The 22,023-nt window shown below is 40.2% G+C and overlaps 1 protein-coding gene across 1 annotated transcript in view; it reads right to left on the bottom strand.

Moving 5' to 3' along the window:
- LOC120538064 (tyrosine-protein phosphatase non-receptor type substrate 1-like) overlaps positions 1–21,218 on the bottom strand; it is a 29,301-nt gene extending 8,083 nt beyond the window's left edge. Inside the window, exons 1-5 of the mRNA XM_039767473.1 lie at positions 21,025–21,218; positions 11,123–11,464; positions 6,922–7,020; positions 2,649–2,762; positions 158–182 (exon numbers count right to left, since the gene is read on the bottom strand). Coding sequence (XP_039623407.1) covers positions 158–182; positions 2,649–2,762; positions 6,922–7,020; positions 11,123–11,464; positions 21,025–21,073 — 629 coding nt within the window. The 5' untranslated portion in view covers positions 21,074–21,218. The remainder of the gene's footprint in view (positions 1–157; positions 183–2,648; positions 2,763–6,921; positions 7,021–11,122; positions 11,465–21,024) is intronic.
- Between the last annotated feature and the right edge of the window lie 805 nt (positions 21,219–22,023).

Below are 22,023 nucleotides of genomic sequence, written 5' to 3'. Positions count from 1 at the left end.
TGGAAAAAACTTATAGACTTTTAGAAACCTGTTCTTGTACTTAACGTGAGTCAGAAATCATATGGATCATTAAATCATTAAGTTCTAGCTAGCTGGCTGAGAATCAATCCGGTGACTACAGAACCTAATGGTGGCACCCGTGTCCACATCACCTTACCTGTTTCTAGCTGCTCTCTTCCTTGCTGTGGAGACAAAAAAGAAAAAAAGAAGAAAGAACTCTTAAGTAATAGAAACAGACAACATTTAGGGAAGACATAAGAAAATGACTAAATAAATAAATGAATATGCAAACAAATAACTTCAGTGGTACAATGTGGAAATAAATAGAAATCCTATGATATATTATCAAAAATAAACAAATATTTCATGAAATATTATGCTAATATTTTTATTTCTTTTTAATTATTCTTTAATTTATTGATTTTGGTGACCCCACATATAGCATATGAAATACACAATGAAATGAAAAATAAAAACTGTTGTTTTCAACTGTGAAAGCTAGGAGGGTGGGCTCTAGCGAGTGCTGTGTTTTGATTGGTGAATCATCAGTAGAGTGCAGTCCTATCCACTTCATTCTTCTAAAGTAACATCGAGTCGAGTTTTCAAAGTCCCTGCAGTCCTCCTGTCTATCACGCTACTAGGTCACTTATTCCAGGTGTCTGTGTGAAGAAGAACTTCCTAATGTTTGAGTGAAATTTACCCTTTTCCAACCGTGTCCCCATGTTCTCGATGAACTCCTTTTAAAGTCCCAGTGTTAAACCGCTGGACTAATTCCCTTCATAATTTTAAACACTTCAATCATGTCTCCTCTTCATCTTCTTCTGCTGAAACTGAAAAGGCTCAGCCCTTTTAATATTTCTTCTTAATTCATCCCCATGTAGCCCTGGAATCAGCCTTGTCACTCTTCTCTGGACTTTATCCAGCACTGCTATGTTGTTTTTGCAGCCTGGAGACCCAAACTGCACCCAGTACAGACAGATGAGGCCTCACTAGTGTGCTATAAAGCTTGAGCAGAACCTCCTTGGACTTGTACTCCACACATCAGGGTGCTATATAACCTGACATTCGATTAGCCTTCTTAATGGCATCTGAACACCGTCTGGTCATGACAAGTCCACTATGACTCCTAAGTCCTTCTCATAAGGTGCACTTTCGATCTTCACACCTCCAATTGTGTATTCAAATGTAACATTTTTACTTCCTACGTATAAAACATTATAATTACTTCCATTAAATTTCATCTGCCACAAATCTGCCCAAGTCCAAAACCCTCTGCGATGATTCAAAAGATTCTTGATTATATGCTAAGCCACTGATCTTGGTATTATCTGATAACTTGAACAGCTTGTTACTGATATTCCTATCTAAATAATTTCTAGATATTAAAAATAGCAACGGCCCCAGCACTGCCCCCTGCTGGACTCCACTCTTAACATCAGTTCATTCCAGTAAAGTTCCTCACACTATCATCCTCTGCTTCCTGTGTTTTAGCCAACTTTTTCCCCATCCACACACAACTCCCTGAACTTCCACTTCTTTTAATTTGATGCCCAACCCATGTGGCACCTTATTGAATGTTTTCTGAAAGTCCAGATAAATAATCTCATCTGCTCCATTTTGATTGTATCCTTCTGTTGCCTCCTTAGAGAATTCCAGCAGGTTGGTAAAACACGACCTCCCTCATCTCAGTTTTGATGCATTGCTCAATCTTTTCCTTGTTAATTCCTTCCATTATTTTACCTGTGAATTCCCACGGTCTTGAGAAGCACCAGGGTTCCACAGTGAAATGGACGGGCTCCATTCCTGCTTACCCTGCACACCTCAGACTTTGGATACAAAACCAAATCAAGTCATCTTCAGAAATGTTCCAGTGACACAGTCAAAGTTGTGTGTATTAGTGGTGGACAAACGGAATGAACGTAGGGCACCGATGAAGGACTTTGTTGAACGTTGCAAACTGAAGTACAACGCTACTGTGTTTTTAAGAGAATGTATTATTTTTTATCTCTCCCATAACAATAATGTGGAGACCAAGAAGACATCGGAGTTCATCTGTGGATGAACAGAAGAAATCTGAAAGTAACTCTGTTGTGATGTGCATAAATCCTCCATGTAATAAGAATTTTTAATTAGACTATCTTTACTAGAGTTAGCTTCATTGGTCTTGACCAAGATTCCATGAGAGGAGCAAACACAAGCGAAAATGGCATCGACATCTGCCGAGAGATCGAAGAGAATGCATAAAGCGAAATACTTTGTGGACGATGTTTTGCATATTATCGCTGAATTAGACTCTGAATTGTCAGACTGCAATTTTGTGATCGGAAACAAATGTGAGATATCAGCATCAGCTGACCGTTCCCCAGCTGATCGCATTGATGAACAGGTTCATGTAGCTGACATATCTACAAGAGGTGCAAACCAGATTGCGATGCACTGCAACCGCCTCCTGCCATGTGAAGACAGCCTGGTAGCCAACCAGCCGCTCATCCCTGATGAATTGGTGGCCACAGCAGGCAGCAACAGACTTTTTCTGTTGATTTCTGGGTGAAACCATAGCTTTGTATGATTTTCAGAAAACCGAGTTATTCGAAGCAAAATTTTCAGCCCTCAAAGAGTTAAAGGAGACAGGTAAGACAAAGACTCACCTTTAAGTCTTCTGCACAAAACCCACGTGATGATTCCAATGACAGTAAGGAGAAGAGCGAACCCTCCGCCTATGATGATCCACAGGTAGGGGAATTCAAGCAAGAAACCAAAATCTGAAAGAAATACACACTGGAATGAAGAACAAAGTAACAGAGAAAACGTTTATATGTTACGGACTCACAACTTCAAAGTCTGATCCCCGGTCTTTGTTAGGTCTGACTGGTTTTCCCTGTGTCGTTTTGATTTTGGCGTTTTTTGCTGTTTTCTTGCTCATCCCAGACATGTGAAAATTAGTTTGACTTGTGACTTTAAATCAACTTGTGCCCTGACTGACTTAAGAGTTAGGGTCCCCACTATGGGGTGTTATGCACAGGGCTGTCAAACTATTGCATTACTAGCTGTGCCCCCTAGTAGTAAAAATCAATAAAAAAAAAATGTAATTATTTGTATTGAGAAGAATTTATATTGGTAGATTTCGTATACGAGAGCCTTTTGATATTACATTTTTTTTTGGTTTTGCTATCAGGGCGAGAATGTAGCTGAGATCTATTTGTCAAAAATGTAAAAAGTTGGCAAAGAATCTCTGGCCAACTGGAAGGAAGGTACACTCCAACGTCAAACGTTGGCAGGAGAGCGTCCTCCACGTGGTGAGAAGTGCACATGGCCATCATATGTCTACCAATCAGCAGCTACCTTCTAAAACACACATAGCTCTGATCTTTCACTCAAAAACATCAAAAGTTACTCTTTAACAATCTCTAGATGATAATATCTGCTTAACAAACAGGTATTGCTAGCTAAGCAGAGGCAAGGTACGCTCCAACACGTGGCAAGAGGTAGAGCGACTTGAACGGATGCTGGCGCAGGAGTGAGGGGGGTTCAGCTAAGCTCCTTACTCCTGAGGTGCCGCCTCTCCCACCCCTCAGCCCGCAGCGTCTCTCTCAGATTCGTGCAAGTAAATCGGTGCCACAACCGAACTCTAATACTTAGTGCGATGAGAGAAGTCACAATATCAACTGGAATGTTCAAGCAAATTATAGAGAATAAAACAATCCAAATCTGTTAAGTACAGTAGTCCTCTCATGAAAAGCAGACAGACATACAGGAAGAAACTTGATTTTATATATGTAGAGATATAACGGAAACCAGTAAAGTGAGGAGATCCTGTGTAGGCCCTTACTCCACACCTGAACATTCTTGAAAATTATAGAAATGTGGGCTTGCAGGGGAGAGAGTAAGGTGCAACTCTTTCTCTCGGATTATGGGAGTCACCACCTACCATCAACTGAAGCAGCATATCTCAGCCTGTTTCGTAAAAGTGACGTGCTTTATCATTTTTGTGGTTTTCGTTAAGGATGTCTTGGTACTTTGCTTGATTCAACTTTCCTTCGTCATTGTCTAGACTACTAGTTGCTGCTGCTGCCACCACCACCACCATGCTTTATTGTTAAAATGGTATCGCAAAGGTGATGAGCTGTGTCTGGTTTCCCTCAGATAATATACTAATCTGGATTTCATCAGACTAGATAGATAGATAGATAGATAGATAGATAGATAGATAGATAGATAGATAGATAGATAGATATGAAAGGCACTATATAACAGATAGATAGATAGATAGATAGATAGATAGATAGATAGATAGATAGATAGATAGATAGATAGATAGATAGATAGATAGATAGATAGATAGATAGATACTTTATTAATCCCAAGGGGAAATTCACATACTCCAGCAGCAGCATACTGATAAATAACAATATTAAATTAAAGAGTGATATAAAATGCAGCTATAACAGACAATAGCTTTGTATAATGTTAACGTTTAACATTTACCCCCCAGGTGGAATTGAAGAGTCGCATAGTGTGGGGTCTCCTCAGTCTGTCAGTGCAGCAGGATGGTGACAGCAGTCTGTCACTGAAGCTGCTCCTCTATCTGGAGATGATCCTGTTCAGTGGATGCAGTGGATTCTCCATGATTGACAGGAGTCTGCTCAGCGCCCGTCGCTCTGCCACGGATGTCAGACTGTCCAGCTCCGTGCCAACAATAGACATGCCTTCCTCACTAGTTTGTCCAGGCGTGAGGCGTCCTCCTTCTTTATGCTGCCTCCCTAGTACACCACCGCGTAGAAGAACATAGAACATCTGCAGCATCTTATTGCAGATGTTGAAGGATGCCAGCCTTCTAATATATAGTCTAATATATAGTATAGTCGGCTCTGTCCTCTCTTGCACAGAGCATCAGTATTGGCAGTCCAGTCCAATTTATCATCCAGCTGCACTCCCAGGTATTTATAGGTCTGCACCCTCTGCACAGTCACCTCTGATGATCATGGGGTCCATGAGGGGCCTGGGCCTCCTAAAATCCACCACCAGTTCCTTGGTCTTGCTGGTGTTCAGGTGTAGGTGGTTTGAGTCGCACCATTTAACAAAGTCCTTGATTAGGTTCCTATACTCCTCCTCCTGCCCACTCCTGATGCAGCCCACGCGTGCAGTGTCATCAGCCAACTTTTGCACATGGCAGGACTCTGAGTCATATTGGAAGTCTGATGTATGTTGGTTGAACAGGACCGGAGAAAGTACAGTCCCCTCCTCTGTTTCTGACCACAATGTCAGAGCTGCAGTTCCCGAGACGCACATACTGAGGTCTGTCTGTAAGCTAGTCCACGATCCATGCCACCAGTTATGGTGCTTTAGTGAAACCTTTGGACACTTTGGGGAGGAGAGCTGGGAGAAGCACACTGGAACTTCTGTATTTTGACCTCCCATAAGAAAGAAAAATCAAAACAAGAGATCTCCTTCATATCTTTTTGGTTTCTCCTCAACAACAATGAGATCAGAAAGAAATGAAATAGAGACACTGTCTTTTGTCTCCTGCTTCTCCGATTTTTCTCCTGTGAAAAAAATAGCCAGGATTCTCCCCAGTGAGATATTAAATATTCCAAAGTAGGGTAAGGAATGGAAAGTAAATGTTAGAGATGCTGTAAATGTGAATATTGAAGGTGGTGACATGATATTAAAGAACTTGGTGCCCTGTATACTGATTGATGGGGGGGTTGCAGGGGTTACATAGTATAAAAAATATTCATCAATTGTGTCACATAATCCACACATCAACCTATCCAGTCTTGAGCTCACAATATACAAGACATATCTATTGTTTTTTTACTAAGATATCATGAAATGGATAACTATGGAAATTTAAAGCAATCCACAAACAGGAAGCCCCCTTATAACAGAATTTTGCTGCTCAAAGGTTGATGGCTTATGTGACTTCACAGAGATTGTCATGTACATTTCATTTGAGAATCGACTTTGTCACAGATGTCTCTCTTAGAATTCCTTAGGAGAAAGCGCTTTAGACAAAAAAGAAGACACAAGATGCGACTGTGAGTCCAAGGAGTCCAAAGTGACAGTTTGGTTTGAAAGGTGTGGTATATTTTGTGAGATCTTGTTTCAATCCCAGGTGTGGTATATTTTGTGAGATCTTGTTTCAATCCCAGGTGTGTTATATTTTGTGAGATCTTGTTTCAATCTCTTACAAGACTTCCTATTTTATTTATTACTGGACTGATGCCTTTATCCAAGGTGAATTACAAAATCTGAGATACGATTGAGTTCTTCTCGTTATCGAATTGGAACACAGGCCGATGAAATGCCTTGCTCACGGTTTTCATATTGGTGTCAGTGGTGGGATTTGAAATCCAAAGTCTTCACCGCTATACAACACTGCCTACCTCTTCATTTACAATGATTCTGATCTAACTTGTGCACAGCAATATACATTAGAGCAACAAACTGTGTTACTCAGAAGCGAGGATTATAGCTTTGTAATCCTAGTAAGGGGTTTCATTACCACCATCCATACATTTCACCAGATATGACTGAGCACACAATTTGAAAATCTGAGCCCATTGTGTGACTTCACTGAGATCTCTGCTGAAACTCCAGATTTGCAAATATTTCTAAAACTCTGCTTTCACTTTGTCATTTTGGGGTACTGAGTGTTGCTTCATAAGAGGAAAAATGAATTGAAATGATTTAAGAACAAGGAGGCACAAAATGTGAAGTAGATGAAGGGGTCTGACTATGTACTGAAGGCACAGTACGATCTGCAATATACCATATTGTCCCTTATTATAAAATTTTGAAAAGGGGTTTCGCATAATTTTATGTTTTCAGAGAGAAAAATACTCAGAATCGTAAATCTGTACAAAACATAAGAAAACAAACAAACAAACAAACAAACAAACAAATAAATAAATAGCTCACCACTTGAGACATCTGCTAAATTTGCTGTTGCATCCTTCTTTGTTTGACCATCTCCATTCTTTTTTGTTGACTGTGTAGGCCCAGGCATTTGGGGATTTTCTATATACAAATATTAAAAGAAAAAGTTATTATTTTGTAATTTGTAGACACATGCATGAACTCTGCTGTCTTTTTACGTGGATACATACATACAGTGCTCTCCATAAAGTCTGGGCCAAAATCACATCTTTCCTCGATTTCCCCCTCGGCTCCACAGTTTACAATTACAAGCCAAACAATTCAGACATTGTGATTAAAGTGCACACTTAAGACTTTCATTGAAGGGGATGGCAGACATTTCCATCTTTGGATAGGTACTTTGTCAGCACAATCCCCCCATTTCAGGGCACCGTAATGTTTGGACAAAGCATTGGCAGGTCTATTAAAGCCGTTGTCATATTTAAGACTTTGTTGCATATCCTAGCATGCAATGACCGCTTGAAGTCTGTGATTCATTGACATCACTAGATGCTGAGGGCCTTCTTCACTTACAATACCAGTCAAAAGTCTGGACAGTAAACCAGAAACACATTGTGTTAAAAGTGTAGTATAGGAAATCCATCTTGTGAACCCATTTATCCAGGGTATGATTACTGAGAAACTGGAGCCAATCCTAAAAAAATATCAGTTGCAAGTCCATCACAGGGCCAATCAAACAGCAATTCAGCCACAAGAACACATCTTGTAAATTCCACACAGGGGGCAAACCTAGACTTGAACCCTGACTTCCAGAAACTACTGTGCCACTATGAGTTGTTAGTTACATAAGCTAATGTCTTCTGATGTTGCTCCAAACAGTGCTACGAGAACAGGGTTTCTGGAACTTTTCTTTGAAGCGACCCAATTTTGCCCTCTTTAGTGTCTTTAAGATCCAGTCCTTGTTGAATACCTGGATGATCGTCATCGTTAGTTGGGAGAGAGAATCCTGCTTGGAAAATCCTGGGCAATTGTTGTAATGTCAATTGCTTAATCAACCAGCAGTGACTCCCAGTAAGAAAACCATCTGCGATATATCACAATTAAATAAGAAGCAAGCCAATGGCAAAAACCCACCAACCATTGATCTGATAGATCAGAATATTGCTAACACCAATGCCAGGTTAGGTCAGGTCATGTGCCTCATTCAGGACTCCCTGAGCAACACAAAGTCAAACCAGTGGCACACAAGGATTCTCTGAGGAGACACACATGAAGGAGTCCAGTCTTCATCTCAGGTCACTAGATAGTGTCCATGTCTCGCAACCATATAGCAAGACAGGGAGCACCAGCACTCTAAAGACTTGGACCTTCGTCCTTTTGCAGACATATCAGGGGCGCCACACACCCCTTTCCAATGACCTCATAAACCCCCCCATGCTCTCCCAATCCGTCTACTGACTTCATAGGAAGAGTCATCAGAGACATGAATGTCACTGCCAAGGTAAGTAAACCTCTCAACGAGGTCTACACTCTCTCCCCATGGACACACTGCTGATGGCCATGCCCAGGAGGTCATTGAAGGCCTGGCTCTTGGTTTTTATCAGGACCCTCGCAAGCCCAGACACTCAGTCTCTCGAGAGCCCTGATCAGAGCCTCCATTGACTCCATGAAGATCACAGCATTGTCAGCAAAATCAAGATCAGTGAATCTTTCTTCACCAACAGATGACCCCATGACCCTGCCCAACACCCAGTCCATGCAAACATTGAACAGAGTAGGAGCAGAACACACTGCTGACGGACCCCAGAATCAACTGGAAAAAACACAGAGGGTCTGCCTCCACTCTGCACAGCACTCAGAGCACCAATGTACAGGCTGGCTATGATATCCAGCAACTTTGGGGGGATCCCAGAAAGTCTTAGGATGTCCCACGGGGCAGCTTGATCAACTGAATTGAATGTTTTATGAAAATCAACAAAAGCTGCAAAGAATCTCGGCCGATATTTGTGCTTGTGCTCCATGAGAACCCTCAGTGCCAGGATGCAGTCAATGGTAGACTACTTAGGCGTAAAACCAGACTGCTCTGGTCACTGCTAGGAGATCAAGTGATCACAGATCCTATTGAGAATGACCCCATAATGGACCTTACCCAACACAGAGAGCAATGTTATCCCCCTGTAGTTGCCATAATCCAGGTTATCACCCTTCCCTTTCCAGATAGGGATGACAAATCCTATTTTCCAGTCAGTTGGGATGACTCCCATCTCCCAAATGGAAATAAAGATTGCTTGCAATGCCCAGATGACAGCCTGACCACCAGCCTGGAAAAGTTCTCCCCGGATGTCACAGATCCCTGCAGCATTGCCTCCCCTAAGCCAGTTCACCTGTGCAATCTCAGTGAGACTGAGTGGATCACTGCTAATTGAAGGATCAGCCTCAAGAACCGCAGACACAAAGATATCCAGCATTCTAGCAGGAGAATCAGCTTTAAACATCTGCTTAAAGTACCCAGCCCAGCAGGTCACAACTGCAGTGTCATCCGTAAGGACCATTCAGTCACCCGCCCTGACTGTGACTCCCCGAGGAACAGATTTGGATGTGCATAATGCTTTGATTCCTCAACATTTTATACATATAAATGTGAAAGCCACTATAAGATAGATAGATAGATAGATAGATAGATAGATAGAGATAGATAGATAGATAGATAGATAGATAGATAGATAGATAGATAGATAGATAGATAGATAGATAGATAGATAGATAGATAGATAGATAGATAGATAGATAGATAGTGTGACAACTGTAGAGCGTTTAACAAGCACCCAACCCAACACAGACATTGATATAAAGAACAAGATGTTTTTATTTTCTTCCTCATTTCCCACAGGCACAACACAGTTCCACGGGCACAAACCACACAAATTTCTTCCTTTCTTTTCTCTTTGTCTTCTACCACCCGACTCTGGCTCACTGAGTAGTTTCCTCTGGCCCCTTATAATTTATAAGTCACCCTGAAGTTGCCCTACTTCCGGTTGCACCTCTGGGTGTGGCAGAAGAACCACCCACACGGGCTCATGAACGACTGCAGTGCATCCTGGCAGCATCCCCTGTCCCCAACAGGGCTGTATCCAACTCCATCTCCCATGAGGCCTTCGGGAGTCTGAGGTACCGCTGCCATCCAGGGATGCTGCCATCTAGCATTCCGGAGAAGGTGATACACTGTCCACACTTGCTCCCCTGGTCCCGGCCCCAGACATCCATGACAATAGATAGATAGATAGATAGATAGATAGATAGATAGATAGATAGAAATCCAGTATGTATCAATTACAATATCTGTCTGTTCCATATTCAGTCCTTCACCCTTTGACTGATTTGGACCAAACTTTGCATGCTATTTAGGATACTACAGACAATAAAGATTACTTTGGAGTCCAACATGTTGACCCTGGGGGTCCCTGTGGTGTTTTTTTTTTTTTCACAGTTTGCACAACAGTGCCACCTGCTGGCTCAGAGCAAGTGAATCATCTGACCAGACTAAAGCCAGACAAGCACATGGAATGACCAGAGCTTCACATTACTTACCCTGGCAATGTTCGTGTACTACTTCAATCTACTGTGACATTAAAAAGCATATTGTTCACTTTTTTTTTCGTTCTTTATTTTGCCTTATACAATTTCTTGTATTAGGAATTTGTTAGTTTTTGCAGATTGCAGGGTCAGCCATTGTACAGCACCCCTGGAGCAATTGCAGATTAAGGGCCTTGCTCAAGGGCCCAGCAGAGTAGGATCTCCTTTGGCAGTGATGGAGATTCAAACCAGCAACCTTCAGGACACCAGCACAGATCCTTAGCCTCAGGGCCACCACTCTGCCCTAAGTGCTTTAACAGGGGGGCACAGGGTGAGGTTTGATCGAGAATGGAAGTGAAGCGCAACACAAAGGAGAATTAAAGAGTTGAGGTTTAACTCCTGCTTTGTCAGTTTTTCCTCATAATTTAAGCACAACAAACTGTCCATCATGAAGTTAAGAGTACAAGTTATACATAACAGCATTCATGGTTACAACCCAGCAAGAAGTTACTGCATTTGTGAAAGCCCATCGGACCCAAAAAAGAACCAATTCTCAATCCATTCTACAGATCTACCTGGGCAATGCCAGCTACTTTAACTAGTTAAACCTAAAAACAAGTTGGCCCAATTAAGATCCATCGATAGCATCATCTTTTGGCGTATTGCCTACCTCTTACAATGAGGGCTGTCCATCCTCCTGTGGCATGTGCTTTCTGGTCCACTCCCTTTTTGTATTTCTCACAGGAATAGTCTCCTGTATCGCTGACTCTGACTTTTGCAACTTTGATGCTGAAGGTGAGAGGTGAGTTCTCCACTGCCCAGGTCACCCGAGGGTCACTCTTTTCATTTTCCCTGGAGACAGCAGAGAAAAAGTGCTGACGCTCACTGCCTGTCTTCTTGTACCATTTCACAGGACCCAGGGGAGTCTCACTAGAAACGCTGCATGGTAAGACCACATTGCTTCCATCTAGTGCTTCTACAGTCTGCAGTTGAGTGATTTTGAAGGCAAATCCTGTAAGGCCAAATAAATTTAGTTAATAATGAGATAGCACTTGTTATTATCACGTGAGATATAATTTGAATATTTTGTCTCCCTAATTTGTCCACGTCAGGGCTCTCGTTTGCCTCAACAAGCACGGAGGGTACACATCTACACGTAACACAAAGCAGATGGATGTCCATCCATACCAGAGCATCGGCCATGTAGTTTTCAAATGCACATTTCTTCTGCATCCAATTATGGTGTTGAGGTTCATCTTCAACTTTCAGGCAGTTGACCTCAAATATTCATCACTTAGCATTTAAGCAATCAAAGTGTACAAGACAGCGCAGAGAAGCTCACCGATGAGTGCGGCCGCCTGTCTTGACCTCAAAACAAAAACATTTTTGACTGCATGAACAAGTATGGGACGCCCTAAATGGAAACTATGAAATGGCCTATGAATTGAGTTTAAGAACTCTGCATCTTTAATTATTCATTCTACTCTTTATTTTATAGGATTAAAGATCCTAAATTTCACAAGTGAACTCACATAAAGCCTCACAGGATATGACAATGGTGGTGCAACACAACGATAAGTGACCAGGACAGACACTTGTTTTGCACCTCATTTGAGTTGTAATACATTCTGTTTCGACTTCATGAGTAGCTCCCAAAGAGGACAAGAAGCATACAGTACAGGCTTCAGAGAACATGGAAATGCTCTCAACCTTACAGTACGGTGGACGACATTTTATGAGTCTGTGAGGTGAAACACTTTCTAACATTTGTGTAACCTCGACCAGCTCCATCTGTGTCTCCATGTTCTTATTATTGAAGAATTTATATTGGAGTAACAGCTGAGATGCACTGCAGTGACTGTCTTCCAAATTCTGAACACCTCATTCATGTTACCTTTTATTCTTTGCAATTTAAGATAGGAGGTTCAACTCCTTCAATCTCTCCTCGTAACCATAGTCCTTAAATCAAGCTAATTACTCTGCTTATGGGACTTTACGCAGCACGCCATTTTTAGGCAGAAGTTCTTCAGTGTGTTTGGATGTGAGGAGGTTGGTTTATTGTAATATATATAACTGCTTAGTACATTAAAAAAATTTTTTTTTACAAAATTAGTTTTCTCATTTCTGTATTCTTCCAAAAACCCAGAATCAATTCACTTTATTAGCCCTGGAGTCCAATTAAAACAGAAACTGGTGGGAACAAAAACCTGCAGCTATAGTGGGTGTCTAGGGTCGAGTTAGAGAAACTCTGACTTAGTGAATACCACATTAGCAAAAGTGTAGGCGACACAGTGACACGCGTGACAAGCTTATTAAGCACATTCAGCAGTAGTAGCCGTAGTAGTAGTTTATCTTTTATTATTATCAATTGTAGTATCTTAGTATATTATTATTATTATTATTATTATTATCGTGGTATATTTATTACTTATCATAGTAGTAATAGTAGCAATTGTAATTTTATCATTATTATTATTAGTAGTAGTAGTAGTAATAGCAATTGTTGTATTCTTAGCACTAGTAATTGTATTATTATTATTATAAGAGTAGTATTCCATATAATGTTTTTTTAGAAGTTGTAGCAATAGTAATTGTTTTATTTTTATCATTATTATTATTAGTAGTAGTACTATTAGTACTAATTGTTGTATTATTATTACTATTAGTAGAAGTACTGGTAATAGTAGAAATAATTGTATTATTATTATTATTATTATTATTATGAGTAGTAGTAGTAATAGTAGAGGTAGAGCTAGTAATTAGTGAATTAATATTATTATTTTATTATTATTATTATTATTGTTACAGCTGCATTTTGCATATATTTGTATTAGTAGTAGTATTTTTATTAATATTATTATTATTAGTAGTAGTAGTTGTATTATTATTATTATTAATAGTAGTAGTAGTACTTTCTGTATTATTATTTTTATCCTTGTTGTTATTATTATTAGTAGTAGTAAAAGTAGTATTTGTTGGATTTTATTAAAATTATTATTATTATTATTAGTAGTAGTAGTAGTAGTAGTAGTACTGGTAAGTAGTAGTAGTAGTTGTATTATTTTTATCATTATTATTAGTAGTAGTAGTATTAGTATTTTATATATTGTATTTTTTAGTAGTAGTAGTAGTAGTAATAGTAATATTGTATTATTATTATTATTATTATTGTTACAGTTGCATTTTGTATATATATTTATTAGTAGTAGTGGCAATAGTTATTGTTGTATTTTTATTAATATTATTATTATTAGTTGTAGTAGTAGAAGTAGTAATTGTTGGATTTTATTAAAATTATTATTATTATTATTACTACATTATTATTAGTAGTAGTAGTAGTAATAGTAGTAGTAGTACTTTCTGTATTATTATTTTTATCATTATTATTATTAGTTGTAGTAGTATTAGAGTGGTTGTTTTTGTTGTTGTCTCTCATATCACAAGTGACGCTTTTGGCTACATCAAGTAACAAAGAGTAACAACACACTGATACCCTGGGCCATTATTATTATTATAATTATTAATAATAATAACTAGGCCTTCATTAATAAGGAAACAAATCAATTAGTGTATAACTGTCATTGAAATCTGAATCTGTGGGCCGCCCTCCGCATTGCAGTAACCCATCCCGTTCCCAGTTTTCCCAGACTTCAGCTCATCACAACACACTCGAGGTCATCCATTGTAGAAGGATGTCTGAGGAGCTCGGCCGACAGATGACGTGGTGACCTCATGGATGACTTTGCCTTTAGAAAATGTGACCGTGTGCTGTTGTGATAACACAGTAGCGAGGCTGAAGAAACCCCTAAATAATCACTTTCCAGTTTTGATTAATTGAAAAAAAAAAAGGATTTGTATTTGAGTTTAAAAGGTTATAGTTAAGTTTGTGATTTGTGCTTTTTTGTTTATTAATTATTTATTAGTATATTTATTGTTGAAATTAAAGATGTTATAAGAAATACTAATGCAGCAGACTGAGAGAACAGCAGGTTTTCACTTTGGGCCCCAGTCTGGCCAGTGGTGGCACTGCTGGTAATTACTACAGCAGCACAAGATAATTTGTAAAAGGAAAAAGACAAGCTGGGACTGCGGCTGATCTCATCAAACGTGAGAGACATTAGTGGAGTCACTGGCACTGTCAGGCTGCATGTTAATGGAAATTTGAAATATGCTGCTGAAGAGTTGAGTTGTCGTGCCATCCTTTCAGATTCTGAGGTGTGTCTCAAGACGAGATCCAGCAACTGTACTGCTGAAGTGTGACTATGCCAGCCCAGCCCACTCTTCATTCTGTCATTACAGTTTACTAACTCAGCTCCTTCATTAGCCGGATGTTTTTTTTTTGTTTTTATTTTAAAGTGTAAAATTCTTAAGCCTGAAATTAGAAGCTGGGGTTTTGTGGCTGACTGAAATGTACAGTTGTGTTTAGCGACACTTTAATCTTTACTCTCGTCCCTTCTTCCTCTGAATTGTGCACACCAGATGCTGCAGCTGACAGAAGGCACCAACCTTTTTCTCTTTCTTAAGTCACATTGTTACCAGAATAGCTAAACATACTGGAGTGCTTCTCAGGGGGTTTTATTCCACAATTTTTCAGTGACCAAAAGCATAAATGAAAGAAAAAAAGTAAAAACATGCCTTTACAGAAAATTCAGAAAATATTCAGACCCCTTCAGCTTCTGCACCCTTCATTGTGATGCACGTTTAACTTTTAAATGGATACGTTTGCCATTTTAGCCCATCAGTCTCCACTCAGTCACCCATAATGAGAAATCGGAAATCAAAAACTGAAATCGCTTCTTCATATAAGTATTTAGACTGTAAATTCAGGACCTTTGCCAGCAGTTCCATCTTCAAGTCTACTTGGGTAACTCTACAAGATTAGCACACCCAGATTTGGGCGATTGTTTTCCGTTCTTCCCAGCAGATTCACTCAAGTGCTGTTAGATTTGTTGGTAAGCGTCTATAAAGGTGCCATCTTCAGGTCACAGTCAGGGCCACTCGATGGCAGCCATAGATCTCCTGAGACTTTTCTTGACTGTCACTGTTGTGCTGAACGATCAACCATCATCCACATCAGAGTCACCGTGTACTCTGGAGCAGGTTTTTTTGAAGGAACTCTCAGTGTTTGGCTGCATTCATCCTTCCCTCAATTTGGCCCAATCTCCCTGTCCCTGCACCCCCTTAACATGTCGCTGTTACCACTGTGCTTCACCATCGAGATGATATTAGGAAGGTGATAAATAGTGCTCCGTCTTCGATAGAGATAATGAATGGAGTTCTGCCCAAAGAGACCAGAGAATCCCCCACCTTATGCTCTCAGAAATCCTGTAAATACCATTTGGCCAACTCCAATCATAAATGTTGGACTGATGGAGTGCTGCTGAGGTGGCTGCCCTTCCCACAGGTTCTTCCATATTAGCAGAGGACTTCCAATGCTCCATTAGAGTGACCATTGAGTTTTGGTCACCTCCCTGACCAAGTCCCTTCTTGCCTAGTTGCTCAGGTTAGCCAGATGGCCAAGTCTAGAAAGGGCAAATGGTGTTTTCAAACTTCTTTCATTTTGCAATTAGTGAGGTCGCCGTAAACCCTGGGATCACTCAAAGCTTCAGAAATGGTTTGATCCCCTTGGTATCATCATTGCCTCACCATAATTTGATCGTGAAGGTTCGACAGAGAGTTCCTTGGGTTTTTATCATGACATGCAGTGTGAATTGTGGGACCATCTATGCACAGGTACACATGTGTGTCCAATCAATTCAGTTGACCATTGGTGGACTCCAATCAAGTTCTTGGAACCTCTCAAGGAGAACGAAAGCAAACTGGGCACGATTTGGAGAGCCACAGCAAAAGGTCTAAATACTTCTAGGAATGAGAGATTTCAGTTTTTGAGTTTTATTATTTTTTCAAACCTTTCTAAAAAAATCGTTTTCACTTTAACATTATGGGGTATTGAACGAAGATTGATAAGCAAAAAATATTTGGACGTGAGCGTCAGTAGGCTCTGTGCCCCAGGAACCAAGTTACCAAAACTATTCTCGGACATCTCAGTAATTATTTACCTCTCTGGTGCTGATCTTTTTGACCATAAAATAGGTCATTATGATAGCAATTGATGAGAAGAATTCATAATTAATTGCAAAATTATGGTATCTGAGGGTTCCTCTAGAGGACAGACACACACCCATCATCGAGAAATCTATGTTTTTGGTATCAGGGGACCCTAAAACATCGAGATCCATCAAAAAAAAGAGATCGAAATTTTTGAAGAATCTAAAGCTTTTTCTCCTCCCCCATAGAGGATAGGTTATGGGGGCTGGCTGGGGGAGGTAGCACATAAAAATGGCAGATTCATGCAGTTCTAAATAAAGTGTGCTGAAAATGAAGGGGTCTGAGTACTTTCAGAATCCACTGTACATCAGAACTAAAGTGTGTGTGTAGCACAATGCTGGTTTTCACCTTTAATGAGATAAGGAAAGAAATATAAAGATGATCAGTGGCAGAGTTTTTAAATGGTTTCAAACTACTCTTGAAGATATTTTTGGTATTTTTTTGTCATAGATAAAAGCACAGCATCACGTTTCTCGAAAACAAAAATTAAAATAAACACTGATCACATTTTCATGAGAATACAAACAGCAGCAGCAGGCAGGGATTTTCTTCCTGCCACTCCTCTGCCGGTCAGTTCCTTAACCACTGCAAGGAGGACATCTTACACTGAAAAAAGTATAACATTGATGTTGTTCATTCAACGTAAATTTTCTCTTTCAAACAACTTAAGATTAGTCATTTAGTGTTGTAGCTTGAAATGTTTGGTTTCAGATCTCAATCAGAGTAAAATAATTTGTACCAAAGTAAGTTATGCTGGAGGGAATAAACATCAAACATCATTTCAGTTAACCTAATATTTTAGGTTGTTCGTGTGCTGTGTTTGAGGGCCGTTTGTATTTTCTTCCAGTCGAACTTTCCAGCGTTCTGGCTTTCCAACTGCCAAACAAGAAGAACACTTTCCTGAGTGGAGTGGACGTGGCGATACAGGTCTGGTCATTTTCAGCAGCAGACTTTTATAACGGAGGATTTCTGGTAAGTAACCCTGTTTCTCAACTGTTAATTCTAAGCATAAGAACTCATAATAAAACATACTTTCAAGAAAGCTGTAGAAATGTTAAATTATTTTTGTTGTATATTTAAGATTTACACTGCAAAATGCTTGAGTATTTGCACTAGATTATTAAATAAATGTAAAAAGTACAGCATTGGAATGTGTTGTGTTCATAATATTTCTAATAACATAAAAACAGGTTACGACCAATAAACCTTTTTAAATTGTAACAACTTGAAAAATAGATTTACTTCAGTATAAAACAAGTGAATTGCACCCAATGACTCTAAATGATTGGCCCTTAACTTAAAAATTGTGGGTTCAATAAGATAAAAAGAATTATATTGGTTCAGATTGATAATATTAAGTGTGAATCATTATCTTCATTATTTTAAGTTGAATGGAGGTTATAGGTTTGTCAGTGTAGTGACACTAGGAACAGACAGGAACTGATGTTGTGGAGAACATTTGAAGATAAAAATAAATAAAAGATAAAAGCAACATGGATAAAGAGAGAACATGCAGACTTCATGCAGAATGGGCTGTGAGAAAAAGCAGACATCATGAAGTTGGTAGCTGATGGCACTAGTCAGTTTTTTTATTTGTTGGTATTGTCTATCTATCTATCTATCTATCTATCGCCACACACATGCTTGGGAGGCAGGCTAATGGCTTAACTGAGGGCAAAAAATGAGGACAGGGATTAATAAAGGGCACTAACCTTTCTTCTCCCTTTTCTGCAGATCACCTGAACAGAAACCGACATAAAGCTTCTCCAGTTCCTGCACTTCCTTTCCAACCATGACTCCTTCTGACCTCACGGACCCGCTTCTTCCTCCCTTGCAACTATAAAAGCCCAGCACCTTCCCTTCCTATCCTATCCTTTCCCTATTTGGATGGTGACCCCGACAGTTCTCTGGGGCTATTTTTTTTTTCTTGCATTGTGCACAATATACGGGGTGGATCCCCTTCTCTTTTTCCTGTCTTTTGTATTTTACACTATCTATCTATCTATCTATCTATCTATCTACATTCAAACATTTTTTCAACTCACTTCAGTTCATTTTTATAGATTGCTTTTTACTGAATGCAGGCTCAAAATACATTTATCCATTCATTATTCAACATGTTATATCCTAACTACAGGGTGATGGTGGTCTGCTGGAGGCAATCCCAGCCAAGACAGGGTGCAAGGCAGGAAACAAACCCCGGGCAGGGCACGCGCACACACACACACCCACACACCAAGCACACACTTATGACAATTTGTGACATGTTTTTGGACTGTAGGAGGAAACCCACGCAGGCACAGGGAGAACATGCAAGCTCCACGCAGGGAGGACCTGGGAAGTGAACCCAGATCTCCTAACTGTGAGGCAGCAGCGCTACCCACTGCACCACCATGCCACCCACAAGCTCAAAGTGTTTGAGCTTATTTAGATTTGTAATGCATTAACAGCAAATTACCAATCATAGAATAGTTTTATTTTATTTCATTCAACAGTAGATTTTTACATTTATTTGCTTAGCAGCTGCTTTCATCCAAAGTAATTTACAAAGGCATGATTGTAAACGAGTATAAAGTTATTTTAAGCTGGAGATCTGAGTGGCCTGTACTGTATAATGGGTCCCAGTGTATATTATCTTCAAAAAACACATCGGTGATGACGTTGAAAGGCATTTAATGGTACATGAAACGTTAACTTTTACAGAACAGACCTGAACTGTGGTAACGTGAGCGGTGGACGGCCTGCTGCTGCTCTTGCTGTTGCTGTCTGATCGTTTTGTATGTGCTCTGACGCGAGGCTCTTGTCTGCTGAACGACAGCACGCGATGTTAAAAGCAACGAGGCTGAGACTTTACCCAGTAGGTATACAGAAAGCTCAAGGCATTGCCCTTTGAGTCAAGTTTCCTTTGACAGGTGCAAGTTGTCCAGGATTGTGTGAGAGAAGATAGCAGAGAGAATCAAAGAAAGGAGCGGTGGTGCTGCTGTGCACTTTGCACAATTTTCAGATTCAAGCGAGTAGAAAGTGCAGCCAGCGATGAGGGCCTCTTTAACAGAAACTCTCACCTTTTAACCAGCAGTGTGTGAAAGTGAATCTAGTTTATTTCTCTTGTGTCGTTGCTGACAGATTAAACTCATGTAGAAATTCATGTCTTCTTATGGAAGATGAAATCGAGGCTGAACTTGAACGGGCTGCCAGGTAGCATAACATATGAGAGTGACTGTAATGTTAGTGTATCTCCTACATGTAACATAAGCAGGTTTATCGAGAGTCCTTCTTGTCACGTGTATAATTCTTACTTGCATGTGCAGATTAACACACGTGACATGTTGCACGGTGAGCACTGCACCTCCAAACTTCTGTCGCCTTTGTTTTATTAATCTCCGAGTTCACAGCCATGTCAAGCGCCATTAGAAGACACTTTATGAAGGATTCTGTGAACCTGGCATCTTCCACAGCATACAAGACCTTCATTAAAGTGAATACATCAGATGCCAGCCGTCAATGTCTGGCTTAATAGAGTAAGGCGGGGCTTCAAAAACTCGGTCCTGGGGGACCCCCTTGTGGCCGCAGGTTTTTGTTCCCAGCTGCTTCTGTTTTTAATTGGACTCCTGGGCTAATTAAGCGAACTGTTATTTCAAAAGTTCTGTGTTTTGGGAACAATATAGAAATTAGAAAAGTAAGTTTGGTAAAAATATATGTATATATATTAATATGTACCAAGCAGCTGTATGGGAATAATGTTTTAACAATATTTTCATCTTGATTTTCATTCTACCTTTCCAGTTGTTCTAATTGTTTAATTAATCCATTATTTATTAATTAGAGGGTCTGATGCTAAAGTAATTGCAGCCTTTGATGATTCCGTGTTTGCTCATTTTTTAATTTTCATTAATGAGATACAATGAAGGGGAAAAGCTGCACAAAAAAGGGCCAAATAGAATGAAATCAGCAAAAGAGAGGTAAACATTTCAATCAATAGCAAAAGCAGAAATATTTCTATATGTCTTATAAAGCTTTTCTGAATGTAGAATGAGAGAAATAAAATACCAGCTAATGAAATGAGCTCAGTTCACTGATTAGGAATTCTGGTTGGAACAAAAAAACCTGCAGCTACAGGGGGTTGGGAAGCGCTGGAGTAAGACCTTCCTTTAAATACGCCATTCAACTGAAATAGGAAAGCAGCGACTGTTCAGAACAAAACTCCCACCTCTCCCTGCCCATCGTTTGGGACCCCCCACCCACCACCAACTTACACGATCAATTTTAAACTCGTAACTTGTGCAAAGAAGAAGAAAAGACACAAACAGTTCTTATCACCGACATACTGCTCTTTGTTAACACAAGGCATTATCTTCTAATTATTTTACGACCGGCAGCACAAGGACACCCACATTCTATCACTGAATAATTTCTAGTAATACAGCAAGAAAAATAAATAAATAAATGGCACGAGGTTAATGATACCTTGACTGTGGCTTAGAAGAAGGACCACAAAAGGGGTGAAGACCTCCATTTCTGGTTACAACGAGCTCTGGAGCTGTAGCCTCAATCTGAACATCAGATGCTATTGTTCTGAACAGGATGTGCAGCTGCTCTACCAGCGATGCCTACAGAGATATCATTGGCTGCTCTCACAAAAAGAAGAGAGCAAAAGTTAATGAGGTAAACTGCACTACTGCTCCACTCGAGTTTAATCTGTCTACTTCAGTTTCAGTCTTTGGAAGTCTGGGGTTTGAGTAGAGCTTAGGGGAACATGTTACTGCTCAAAGGCTGATCTTTGATGGCTTCAACGAGCTTCTCATTTCTGTTTCATTAAAGAATCGACTTTGTCACAGATGAGTCTCCTAGAATTACTTAGGAGCAACAGCTTTAGACAAAATGGTGACACAAGGTTAAAGAAGTCCAAACAGAATGCGTGGAATATGCTGTGAGATCTCTTTTTGAATCTTGTTTTGACCTCATTCAAGACTTCACATTTTTTATTGGACTGATGCCTTTACCCAGGGTGTGTGGTGTTATGGGTCCACAGCTCGTTGAGAAAAGGCCATTCATTTTAATTAAATAATCACCGCACCCGAGGCGGCTTCGTGAGGGGGGCGTTGTTGTAGCGAGCCGCGGGGCAGTCGTCGATGTGGGCGTTTCTCACCGTGTGCACAGGTGAGGAACTGCCCACATTCGTGATTGCTCCCGTGGCTAATGCTACAGCTGTAATGGCCCCTCACGTTTTAAAAAGAAGCGCGAGTCGGTTGTGGGGGGAGAAAGAAACGTTCGCGGTAAAAAAATGGAGAGAGGAGAAAGGAGATGAGGAAAGAGGACGGAGGTTACAGGGAGCGAGGAAGCATGCGGTGCAAGAGAGACGGACAGGCGGTGTGTGCGTCTGGTGAGCGCGCGATCGAGCGCTCGTGGGCAGCTGTATGGAAGCTGGGTGTTAGGCCAACACCTAGACGTTTGAGTTGAGGTTGC

Source organism: Polypterus senegalus, chromosome 10 (assembly GCF_016835505.1).
Source record: "Polypterus senegalus isolate Bchr_013 chromosome 10, ASM1683550v1, whole genome shotgun sequence".
Lineage (NCBI taxonomy): Eukaryota > Metazoa > Chordata > Cladistia > Polypteriformes > Polypteridae > Polypterus > Polypterus senegalus.
This window is presented reverse-complemented; position numbering and strand designations above follow the sequence as displayed.